We start from the raw sequence: 13,457 nt of genomic DNA, 5'->3' as shown, positions 1-13,457 counted from the left end.
AACCACTGTTGTCCTGAGGAGACAGGACTTGAATGACACTCAAGATAATCTATAGTATATAGTGACAGAGGGAGGAGGAGTGACAGAGAGAGAGACAGAGAGAGAGAGAGAGAGAGAGAGAGAGAGAGAGAGAGAGAGAGAGAGAGAGAGAGAGAGAGAGAGAGAGAGTGACAGAGAGAGTGACAGAGAGAGTGACAGAGAGAGTGACAGAGACAGAGAGAGAGACAGAGAGAGACAGAGAGATAGAGAGAGAGAGAGAGAGAGACAGACAGAGAGAGACAGAGAGAGAGAGAGAGAGAGAGAGAGAGAGAGAGAGAGAGTGACAGAGAGAGTGACAGAGAGAGTGACAGAGACAGAGAGAGAGACAGAGAGAGACAGAGAGATAGAGAGAGAGAGAGAGCCCTCCAACATCACGTAGTACAACGGGCCTGTCACTACAGCCCTACAACATCACGCAGTACAACGGGCCAGTCACTACAGCCCTACAACATCACGTAGTACAACGGGCCAGTCACTACAGCCCTACAACATCACGCAGTACAACGGGCCTGTCACTACAGCCCTACAACATCACGCAGTACAACGGGCCTGTCACTACAGCCCTACAACATCACGCAGTACAACGGGCCAGTCACTACAGCCCTACAACATCACGCAGTACAACGGGCCAGTCACTACAGCCCTACAACATCACGCAGTACAACGGGCCAGTCACTACAGCCCTACAACATCACGCAGTACAACGGGCCAGTCACTACAGCCCTACAACATCACGCAGTACAACGGGCCAGTCACTACAGCCCTACAACATCACGCAGTACAACGGGCCTGTCACTACAGCCCTACAACATCACGCAGTACAACGGGCCAGTCACTACAGCCCCTACAACATCACGCAGTACAACGGGCCAGTCACTACAGCCCTACAACATCACGCAGTACAACGGGCCTGTCACTACAGCCCTACAACATCACGCAGTACAACGGGCCAGTCACTACAGCCCTACAACATCACGCAGTACAACGGGCCTGTCACTATAGCCCTACAACATCACGCAGTACAACGGGCCAGTCACTACAGCCCTACAACATCACGCAGTACAACGGGCCAGTCACTACAGCCCTACAACATCACGCAGTACAACGGGCCAGTCACTACAGCCCTACAACATCACGCAGTACAACGGGCCTGTCACTACAGCCCTACAACATCACGCAGTACAACAGGCCTGTCACTACAGCCCTACAACATCACGCAGTACAACGGGCCAGTCACTACAGCCCTACAACATCACGCAGTACAACGGGCCAGTCACTACAGCCCTACAACATCACGCAGTACAACGGGCCAGTCACTACAGCCCTACAACATCACGCAGTACAACGGGCCAGTCACTACAGCCCTACAACATCACGCAGTACAACGGGCCTGTCACTACAGCCCTACAACATCACGCAGTACAACGGGCCAGTCACTACAGCCCTACAACATCACGCAGTACAACGGGCCTGTCACTACAGCCCTACAACATCACGCAGTACAACGGGCCAGTCACTACAGCCCTACAACATCACGCAGTACAACGGGCCTGTCACTACAGCCCTACAACATCACGCAGTACAACGGGCCAGTCACTACAGCCCTACAACATCACGCAGTACAACGGGCCTGTCACTACAGCCCTACAACATCACGCAGTACAACGGGCCAGTCACTACAGCCCTACAACATCACGCAGTACAACGGGCCAGTCACTACAGCCCTACAACATCACGCAGTACAACGGGCCTGTCACTACAGCCCTACAACATCACGCAGTACAACGGGCCTGTCACTACAGCCCTACAACATCACGCAGTACAACGGGCCAGTCACTACAGCCCTACAACATCACGCAGTACAACGGGCCTGTCACTACAGCCCTACAACATCACGCAGTACAACGGGCCAGTCACTACAGCCCTACAACATCACGCAGTACAACGGGCCTGTCACTACAGCCCTACAACATCACGCAGTACAACGGGCCAGTCACTACAGCCCTACAACATCACGCAGTACAACGGGCCAGTCACTACAGCCCTACAACATCACGCAGTACAACGGGCCAGTCACTACAGCCCTACAACATCACGCAGTACAACGGGCCTGTCACTACAGCCCTACAACATCACGCAGTACAACGGGCCAGTCACTACAGCCCTCAGGCTAGCACAGAGCGGACGACAGTCCCCAAGGCCCGTGTCGCTCTACTCTCAACATACCTATTAATCTCTTTCAGCCACAGATGAGCAGCACTGGTGGACGTGACACAGGCCTAGTGACACATCTCTTCTCTCCTTTCTGGTTGTGTTGAACGTGAGACATGTTTTAATGGCTGTTGGAGACATGCTTCTCATACAGCGGTGGTCATCAGTGTCATGGCGGGTATATCATTAACAACTAACTTATTCAATCATTAAAATGGGCCTGAATTCAAATGGATTGAGAAGGGGAAAAAAAACAAATCACTACAAAAATACAGGCGTCCTTCCTAACTCAGTTGCCGGAGAGGAAAGAAACCCCTCAGAGATTTCACCATGAGGCCAATGGTGACTTCAAAACAGTTCGAGAGTTCAATGGCTGTGATAGGAAAAAACTCAGGATGGATCAACAACATTGTAGTTACTCCACAATACTAACCTCAATGACAGAGTTGAAAAGAAGGAAGCCTGTACAGAATAAAAATATTCCAAAACATGCCTCCTGTTTGCATTAAGGCACTAAAGTAAAACTGCAAAAAATGTGGCATAGAAATTACCTTTATGTCCTGAATAGAAAGTGTTATATTTGGGGCAAATCCAACACAACACATCACTGAGTACCACTCTTCATATATTTTCAAGCATGGTGGTGGCTGCATCATGTTATGGGTATGCTTGTCAACGGCAAGGACTAGGAAGTTTTTCAGGATAAAAAGAAACGGAATAGAGCTCAGCACAGGCAAAATCCTTGAGGAAAACCTGGTTCAGTCTGCTTTCCAACAGACACTGGGAGACAAATTCACCTTTCAGCATGACAATAACCTAAAACACAAGGCCGTATCTACACTGGAGTTGCTTACTAAAATGTTCCTATTTGAAGAATCTCAAATATAAAATATATTTTGATATGTTTAACACTTTTTTGGTTACTACATGATTCCATATGTGTTATTTCATAGTTCTGATGTCTTCACTATTATTCTACAATGTAGAAAATAGTAAAAATAAAGAAAAACCCTGGAATGAGTATGTGTGTCCAAACTTTTGACTGGTACTGTATGTAAATGAGATATTTCTGTATTTCATTTTCAATCAATTTGCAAATATTTCTAAAAACATGTTTTCACATTGTCATTACGGGGTATTGTGTGTAGATGGGTGAGAAAAATATATATTTAATCCATTTTGATTAACACAAAATGTGAAATAAGTCAAGAGGTATGAATGCTTTCTGAAGGCCATTGAGTTTCAGAGGTTTGAACATGATTAGACCCTTAGAGCTTCACACCATCACAGAGTTGCCCTACTTTCCCTGACCATAGCAAAACAGCATTTTCCAGATAGCTCTAGGTCTCAAATACATTCCCTGGCGTATCTAACATTATAACATTCCTCAGTCCTCCCAACTCTGATTACCTCCCAAATGGCACCCCCATTCCCTATTTAGTGCACTACATCTGAACAGGGCCCACAGACTCTGGTCAAAAGTAGTGCACTATATAGGGAGTGAGGTACCATTTGGGACACTGTGGCCTACCTACCTTAGCACACTGCATGTGGTTGCAGCCTTCGTTCTTCTGAATAGGGGACTTGCAGTTGGCGCAGGGTTTGGCGTTGGTGAGTAACCACAAGCAGTTGGCTGCATCTTCACAGGCTTCACTCACACCGGCCACTTCCCAGAAAAACAACAACACAACAGACCACTAACTGAACATCACTCACACCAGCCACTTCCCAGAAAACAACAACACAACAGACCACTAACTGAACATGGCATTATTCCACAGCTCAGGAGTCGGAGAGGAAAAAGTGGTAGTGTTCTTACAACCTACAGCGTGTGTGTGTGTGTGTGTGTGTGTGTGTGTTCTCTCTGATAGCCCATTCACGCTGACGGTATTTGCTGCTTTTGAAACACTTCCGTCTTTATTCTCTAGCTGCGTCCCAAATGGCACCCTATTCCCTATATAGTGCACTACTTTTGACCAGGACACACAGGGGGTTATGGTCAAAAGTAGTACACTATGTAGGGAATAGGGTGCCATTTGAGAAAACCCCTGACTGAACAGAATGTAAGTAAGCATTTCTCGGTAATGTCTGCACTTGTTGTATTCGGCGCATGTGGCCAATACAATTTGATTTGATTTGATTTGAATGGAACCGTGACAGCTTTTAAAACCAGAACAAAAGCACCTGGGGAGAATGGTTTAAAGCACAACAATAACAACTTTTATTCCTGCCTGAAACCTAGTGTTATGTGTAGCTAGCATCTGAAACCTAGTGTTATCTGTAGCTAGCATCTGAAACCTAGTGTTATGTGTAGCTAGCATCTGAAACCTAGTGTTATCTGTAGCTAGCATCTGAAACCTAGTGTTGTCTGTAGCTAGCTTCTGAAACCTAGAGTTGTCTGTAGCTAGCATCTGAAACCTAGTGTTGTCTGTAGCTAGCATCTGAAAGCTAGTGTTGTCTGTAGCTAGCATCTGAAACCTAGTGTTGTCTGTAGCTAGCATCTGAAAGCTAGTGTTGTCTGTAGCTAGCATCTGAAACCTAGTGTTATCTGTAGCTAGCATCTGAAACCTAGTGTTGTCTGTAGCTAGCATCTGAAACCTAGTGTTATCTGTAGCTAGCATCTGAAACCTAGTGTTATCTGTAGCTAGCATCTGAAACCTAGTGTTGTCTGTAGCTAGCTTCTGAAACCTAGAGTTGTCTGTAGCTAACATCTGAAACCTAGTGTTGTCTGTAGCTAGCATCTGAAACCTAGTGTTGTCTGTAGCTAGCATCTGAAACCTAGTGTTGTCTGTAGCTAGCATCTGAATCCTAGTTTTGTCTGTAGCTAGCATCTGAATCCTAGTGTTGTCTGTAGCTAGCATCTGAAACCTAGTGTTATGTGTAGCTAGCATCTGAAACCTAGTGTTATCTGTAGCTAGCATCTGAAACCTAGTGTTATCTGTAGCTAGCATCTGAAACCTAGTGTTATCTGTAGCTAGCATCTGAAACCTAGTGTTGTCTGTAGCTAGCATCTGAAACCTAGTGTTGTCTGTAGCTAGCATCTGAAACCTAGTGTTATGTGTAGCTAGCATCTGAAACCTAGTGTTATCTGTAGCTAGCATCTGAAACCTAGTGTTATCTGTAGCTAGCATCTGAAACCTAGTGTTATCTGTAGCTAGCATCTGAAACCTAGTGTTGTCTGTAGCTAGCTTCTGAAACCTAGAGTTGTCTGTAGCTAGCATCTGAAACCTAGTGTTGTCTGTAGCTAGCATCTGAAACCTAGTGTTGTCTGTAGCTAGCATCTGAAACCTAGTGTTATCTGTAGCTAGCATCTGAAACCTAGTGTTGTCTGTAGCTAGCATCTGAAACCTAGTGTTATCTGTAGCTAGCATCTGAAACCTAGTGTTATCTGTAGCTAGCATCTGAAACCTAGTGTTATCTGTAGCTAGCATCTGAAACCTAGTGTTATCTGTAGCTAGCATCTGAAACCTAGTGTTATCTGTAGCTAGCATCTGAAACCTAGTGTTATCTGTAGCTAGCATCTGAAACCTAGTGTTGTCTGTAGCTAGCATCTGAAACCTAGTGTTGTCTGTAGCTAGCATCTGAAACCTAGTGTTATGTGTAGCTAGCATCTGAAACCTAGTGTTATCTGTAGCTAGCATCTGAAACCTAGTGTTATCTGTAGCTAGCATCTGAAACCTAGTGTTATCTGTAGCTAGCATCTGAAACCTAGTGTTGTCTGTAGCTAGCTTCTGAAACCTAGAGTTGTCTGTAGCTAGCATCTGAAACCTAGTGTTGTCTGTAGCTAGCATCTGAAACCTAGTGTTGTCTGTAGCTAGCATCTGAAACCTAGTGTTATCTGTAGCTAGCATCTGAAACCTAGTGTTGTCTGTAGCTAGCATCTGAAACCTAGTGTTATCTGTAGCTAGCATCTGAAACCTAGTGTTATCTGTAGCTAGCATCTGAAACCTAGTGTTATCTGTAGCTAGCATCTGAAACCTAGTGTTATCTGTAGCTAGCATCTGAAACCTAGTGTTATCTGTAGCTAGCATCTGAAACCTAGTGTTGTCTGTAGCTAGCTTCTGAAACCTAGAGTTGTCTGTAGCTAACATCTGAAACCTAGTGTTGTCTGTAGCTAGCATCTGAAACCTAGTGTTGTCTGTAGCTAGCATCTGAAACCTAGTGTTGTCTGTAGCTAGCATCTGAAACCTAGTGTTGTCTGTAGCTAGCATCTGAAACCTAGTGTTGTCTGTAGCTAGCATCTGAAACCTAGTGTTGTCTGTAGCTAGCATCTGAAACCTAGTGTTGTCTGTAGATAGCATCTGAAACCTAGTGTTATCTGTAGCTAGCATCTGAAACCTAGTGTTATGTGTAGCTAGCATCTGAAGTGGTGATGTGAGCAGGACTGAGTCCCAAATTGCGCCCTATTCACTATATAGGCTCTGGTCAAAAGTAGTGCTCTATATAGGGAACAGGGGTGGTGTTTGAGACACAGACAAGGACTTGAGTGCGTGACGTGAACGGTCCATCAACGGATGGTAGATATCAAGCCTAGCATCACTGACCTGATACAGCTGCATGTGTTTTGAGTTTATTTTATATCTGTAAGGCAGCGTGTCCATATCATCACACAGAAACAAACATGTGGGCTTGTGGCTCCCTCAGTAGGAAGCTGTTTGGGTGACTAAACTGCTCTCATAAATATTTCTGCTTCAGTCAAAAGGCACAGGTAGAGTGTTGTAATGTGGAACTGCAGAAGGCCAGAAGCCACAGTGTGTGAAGGGGTATCGACAGTCTTCAGGAGGTGAAAGAGACGTACAACAACAGCAGATTAAGAAGTACACTGGTTTTCTTTAGAAAACTAAGACATTAATAGGTAGAGGTGCTCACGTTCTTGGGGTCTCATCTCAGTAACTTTAGCCAGCCACATCGTCCATGTCTGGCAGTCACATGGTTCATGGGCTTCTCCCTGGCACTCCCTGGAGACAGACAGACAGGTGTTGGTTTACCCCACTGATGATAACACTTCAGACAGAGACAGAGACAGAGACAGAGACAGAGACAGAGACAGAGACAGACAGTAGAGTTTACTTATACCACTTGTCTATAAATGTTCTGTCTGGGAACACAACCCATGCATTACTCAGATACCACAGACATGACAGTAGCAGACCACGGAATGCAGTATGGAACATCTTTGTGTTCTAAGATGATAAGAGAGAACAGTTACATCTTCTACCACTAATCTAAGTAATGCGTGTGTTTTTCAAACAGACAATGAATAGACAGGATAGAATGCAGAATCAAAATGCTTTGAGATCCCTAGCTCTATTCAACTCATCATCGAACCTCTCACTTGGGTTGCGCCACTGGTCTCCCGAGTGGCGCAGTGGTCTAAGGCACTGCATCGCAGTGCTAACTGTGCCACTAGATCCTGGTTCGAATCTAGGCTCTGTCGCAGCCGGCCGTGACCGGGAGACTCATGGGCGGCGCACAATTGGTCCAGGGTAGGGGAGGGAATGGCCGGCAGGGATGTAGCTCAGTTAAAAGAGCATGGCGTTTGCAACACCAGGGTTGTGGGTTCGATTCCCACGGGGGGCCAGTATATTTAAAAAAAATATGTATTCAGTAACTGTAAGTCGCTCTGGATAAGAGCGTCTGCTAAATGACATAAATGTAAATGTAAATGTAAATGATTTGGGTGTGTGGGGGTGGGGCTGGGGGTGTGCGCCCCGTTGGGTCCCCTGGACCAGGATTGAGAAGCACTGCCTTTGAACAATTATTTTTTTACCTGAATAAATATATACAGGTAACTTTGCAAAATAAAAGAAAACACTTGAGTAAACGAGGGATACAAAGTATATTGAAAGCAGGTGCTTCCACATCACGTTTGGGTCATGTATAAAAATGCCCAGTTGCCCCTTATTTTGACTACCATGGCTAGAAGAGATCTCAGTGACTTTGAAAGAGGGGTCTCGAAGGAGCATGGGGGGCTTAAAGGGTGTGTGTGTGTGTGTGTGTGTGTGTGTGTGTGTGTGTGTGTGTGTGTGTGTATGGGTGTTAGACACCAGATCTCAACCCAATTGAACACTTATGGGAGATTCTGGAGCGGCGCCTGAGACTGCATTTTCCACCACCATCAACAAAACACCAAATGATGGAATTTCTGGTGGAAGAACGGTGTCACATCCCCTCCAACAGAGTTCCAGACACTTGTAGAATCTATTTCCAAGGCTCATTGAAGCTGTTCTGGCTGGTGGTGGCCCAACGCCCTATTAAGACGCTATATGTTGGCGTTTCCTTTATTTTGGCAGTTACCTGTATATATATATATTTTTTTTTTAATGCTATGTGTTTGATAACACTGATGTTCCCCAGCAGAACTGCATTATAAGGGACTAGAACATCACTTTATAATTGTCTGGGTGATGGCTGAAAGCAGCAGTGTTTTTCACTGGTGGAGGAGGAGAGGGCATTGATGCGTGAGGATGTATTGGGAGGGTCATGGCATCACTGGGAACCTGGGGATACGTTGAGCAGGACCAGGGCTGGGCCATGGTTGTGTTGGTCGGTAGGCTTGGGATGTATACAATATATACCATATACCGGGGTATTCGGAAATAGCCACGGGATGCTTTTTCAATACCGTTGAAACTAAACGTTTATATTTGTAACTACTTTTTAAGTCAATCCCTGCAGTCAACTTGTGCAGTACGTTAGGAGATAAAGCAGATCACGTTCTTCATTTCACCCGTCACATTATTTTACATTATGAATCTTACCGTAGTTGAGTCAGTCTCGTGTTTGTTTGTAAATAGCACGACGGGAGAAAGCGGGAGCAGGTGAGTCCAGCTGCGTATTGACAGGGGTCACGTTTTATATTGAAAGTCAACAGTATTTTTTGCTTCAATCGAGTGATCAGGGACGTGCAACGCTATTTGAATGGCAACCACACAAGTAAATGACCTTACAATGAAAAAGAAAGGTATTTTTATTGTAAAACTACGCATAGCCATCATATTTCTAATATGTATCACAGAAAGAATGTAGCCAGCTACATTTCCTAATGTTTTGCTTAAAGTTAATCTTGCATTTTACCACAGAAACGTAAGCTGGCTACACGGTCTGTTGATAGAAGGCCAGTTTGTGTGAATTCTCATCCCAGTGGAGAAGTGCAACTGAAGCACAACATTAGTCTGAAGCCGAGCAGAAATTACAATAAGAAGCATTTTACATCTGCGTTTCCAAAACGCAGCAAGACATTTCTTATGCGTTTTATCTATTTTTCCCGCGTGAAAAACAAAGAATTTTGCATTAACGCGACCCCTAAATTTTACTTGCTAATTTCTAAGCAAACAGCTGGAGGCAGGGCTTTCTCCTATAGAGCTACATGTTTATGAAATGGTATGCCTGGTACGCAGACTTGGTCACAAGTCTTTACTGAAGACTCATCTCTTCAGTAGGTCTTATGATTAAGTGTAGTCTGGCCCAGGGGTGCGAAGGTGAACGGCAAGGCACTGGAGTGACGAACCACCCTTGCTGTCTCTGCCTGGCCAGTTCCCCTCTCTCCACTTGGAGATTAATTGTTCAGCAGTCTTATGGCTTGGGGGAAGAAGCTGTTAAGGAGCCTTTTGGACCTAGACTTGGCGCTCCGGTACCACTTGCCGTGCGGTAGCAGAGAGAACAGTCTATGACTAGGGTAACTGGAGTCTTTGACAGGGTAGTAAGTTAGTGGCCTGTTGATATCCCTTTAGTTGTGTGGGGTTATATCCTGCCTGGTTGGCCCTGTCCAGGGATAACTTTGTTTACCTTGCTACCTTGTCCCGGATCTACTGTCTAGACTCTCCCCTATCACTCTCTCTCTTGACCCTCCCCGCACATGCTGTCTCGACCTCTGAATGCTCTGCCGTGAAAAGCCAACTGACATTTACTCCCGAGGTGCTGACCTGTTGCACCCTCTGTAACCACTGTGACTATTTTTTGACCCTGCTGGTCATCTATGAACGTTTGAACATCTTGAAGAACGATCTGGCCAGAATGGCCATGTACCGTTATAATCTCCACCCGGCACAGCCAGAAGAAGACTGGCCACCCCTCAGAGCCTGGTTCCTCTCTAGGTTTCTTCCTAGGTTCCTGCCTTTCTAGGGAGTTTTTCCTAGCCACCGTGCTTCTACATCTGCATTGCTTGCTGTTTGAGGTTTAAGGCTGGGTTTCTGTATAAGCACTTTGTGCCAATTGATGTTGTAAAAAGGGCTTTATAAATACTACGCCATCTTAATTTACCCAGTTTATCAAGAGATGTATCATTCAAATAACATTATTACCATTATGTTATGTAGTTAGTTTGGTAAAAACAAAGTCACATGTATTGTTTGTATTATTGCACACATGGCTTTTTCTGGGAAAGTTTGTCATTTTTCTAATCGAATGATATTGAATATTGGCCATCTGCCTCCTTGACCCCCAAAAATCGCTATCGGCCCTAAAAAAAATCCATATTGGTTCTCTATGTATAACTTTATGCGACTTTGCAAATTCCCTTATTTTCATTTGTGCTCATTAGCATGTTTAGCTAGCAGCCTCCATCGCTATTACTTGTGCTAATTTTGTTAGCATTCTGGTAATAGACGCCCAATGGGCTTTTCTGCGTTTTTTTGGAAACCCCCCTTGTATACTAAGCACTAGGTAATACCCTAAATCCCGGGATGCGAGAAGGACGGTATGACGATATGAAAAATGTGGATACGGCCCAACCCTGTCGGTAGGGAGAGAAGGTAGAGCCCCAGAGATGGTACCACTCTCTGCCTGCTCCCATGCCAGCCAGGCCCAGCACACAGAGAGACCAATACGAACACAGACTAGATGAGAATGTGTACACACACACACAAGCAAGCAAGCACACACACACACACACTTATAGCAATGGGGACGTACGCACACACAGTCACACACAAAAAACCTCATGCAGAAAGAGACAATGGGATGCTGGAAACATGCAAGCACACATTATATTTTCTTAACCAACTTCCTTAAGGGTTGATGGCCTGCTGAACCATGGCACGGCTGAACCAGGTGTGAAGAGAGTGGCATGTCTACTAGGGATGGGACAAACGGACAATTTTGCTTAACGTTTGAACATACTTTCCGTTAAAAAGATAAGAAAATATAAAATCCCACATTGATTCACAACACAGAATAATAGTCCTGTTACTACTTTATGACTGCTAAGGGCCGGACAATAAAGTTATCTGCCGCAGTCATATACCCTCGAAAGCACCTTGGTTATGGCATGTTTGTTTGTGCGGAAGGGTACATCTTCTCTGGAGACTGAACGGGCATTTTACTTGTCTGTTGAGGAATGCCGCTTCTGAAGCGGGACTAATGGTCCATCACTAGGGGGACCAGAACTGCCAATCAAATAATCTCGATCTGCCTGCGCGCAGACCACGCTCTCCTAAAAAAAAAAAAAAAAGGTACTTTAAAGTTTGTTAAATACCGAGACATTTAGCAGAAATAAAGGAGTCGATTCCTAGCGGAAGAAGTGTTAAGATTCAGTCATTTTGGAACGGAGGAGACTGATTAGCCTGCCGTACTTCCGAGAACAGAAACACTTGCATCTTTCATTGTGAGCCAGCGAGGGACAGCGAGTGAGGGGAGGGCCACAGTCCAGGTAGGTCTAATCCCTAACGTATACCTGTAGATTCTAATCCTATTCTCTTGAGGAGAAACAGGTGAGTGGGACATTAATAGCAGGAGAAGAACTCAAGTGGTTAAATAAGTAAGTATGTTATGGAACGTTGCAGGGCACCATAGCCAACATGAAAATAAAGTCTTGACAGCAGAGACATTTCTTTGCATTTTAAAATGCAAATGTACAAATGTATATTTATGCCAGTATCTGTGTGTTCTCCCTATTGACAAAGAGCAGCTGAAAAAGGAGATGTGTAGTGCAGCGCAGCATGTAATGCCTATGAATGATCTGTGAAGCGCCTACGTACTGCTCTATAAAGCCTTTCTAAGCCGTTGTTAGTTTACATTTTAACACATGTAGTGGCCCCCCGGTGGACAACAGCAGAACTGACCAGCAGAAGAGGTGTTCTCTGCCACAGTCGATAGATAGCCCCTGATCTATGCATGTGGTGCTTATGAAGACTTGATCAATGCTCTATGAAGTCTTTATAAGCTGTTGTTCCAAGTGCATCTTAACTGTAAGTCGCTCTGGATAAGAGCGTCTGCTAAATGACTAAAATGTCAAATGTAAATGACCCCTATGGAACACAGAGCAGCAGCACTGACCAGGGAAACGGTGTCCCTTTGCCACAGTCTATGTAGTGCTTATGAAGACTACATGAATTCTCTATAAAGCCTTTATGAGCTGATGCACGAAGATCAGAGTAGAACTGACCAGCAGAAGAGATGTCCCTTGCCACAGTCCACAGCAGGAGCTCTGAGGAGGGGTTGACTGAAGGGGTCAGAGGAGCTGCTACCTGGACCCTGGGATGAGAGACGTACCGCCCGCTCACACCCCGCCTTGGGACACCAGCGGATAGCTGGGTTGTTCTCCACAAACGCCTGGGGAGGAAAAATTCAGTATCAATATTTGGCTGCATAACTGAGGAAGAGAGAGCAGTGTTTTGCAACATAACTGAAACATTTCTAAACTGCAACATCTGTGCCACTTAGGACAGTGGGTTCATTACAGCACCGCCTGCTGTTAGGGTCAGCACCGCCTGCTGTTAGGGTCAGCACCAAAAATAGGAAAACAACCATTTCTGATCTGGGCCTGTATGCATAAAGTTCTCTCAGAGTAGGAGTGTTGATCTCAGATCAGTTTCCCCTTTTAGATTACAATGAATGGATCAGCGCTGATACTCTGAGAGGCTTTCTGAATACAGGCCCTTTTCATCCAGAATACACCTACACTTGCTTTAGTCTTCTCCACCAGGGGTCGTGACCCCTGACTCATTTATAAACTGGACTGCACCACAGGTCCAACTGCAATCCTCCCAACCAATCACTCTGTCAGTCATTATCCTCTGACCCAGAAAAGACCAACCAATCACAGCCTCCATGTCACCCAATAAGACCTGATGTTTCCATGTCAACGTAGGTAGGTAGGGAGAGGTTAGGTCATGTCTTAAGGTCAGTCTCAGAATAGATCAGGAGTTCCGTTGTTGTTGTCCATGTAAAACCACCAGAGACTGTGTATACGGTCTCATAGTTATATG

At 45.2% G+C, this 13,457-nt stretch overlaps 1 protein-coding gene across 2 annotated transcripts in view; it reads right to left on the bottom strand.

The window, feature by feature from the left end:
- The window catches only part of LOC121542564 (ankyrin repeat and IBR domain-containing protein 1), a 105,808-nt gene that overhangs the window by 29,961 nt on the left and 62,390 nt on the right, over positions 1 to 13,457 (bottom strand). For both annotated transcript variants that reach the window (XM_041851975.2, XM_041851976.2), the window contains exons 9-11: positions 12,635 to 12,801; positions 7,120 to 7,208; positions 3,786 to 3,916 (exon numbers count right to left, since the gene is read on the bottom strand). In XM_041851975.2, coding sequence (XP_041707909.2) covers positions 3,786 to 3,916; positions 7,120 to 7,208; positions 12,635 to 12,801 — 387 coding nt within the window. The remainder of the gene's footprint in view (positions 1 to 3,785; positions 3,917 to 7,119; positions 7,209 to 12,634; positions 12,802 to 13,457) is intronic.

Source organism: Coregonus clupeaformis, chromosome 17, assembly GCF_020615455.1.
Source record: "Coregonus clupeaformis isolate EN_2021a chromosome 17, ASM2061545v1, whole genome shotgun sequence".
In the NCBI taxonomy this organism is placed as follows: Eukaryota; Metazoa; Chordata; class Actinopteri; order Salmoniformes; family Salmonidae; genus Coregonus; species Coregonus clupeaformis.
Note: the sequence above shows the minus strand (reverse complement) of the source record. Positions and strands in the feature narration are given on the sequence as shown.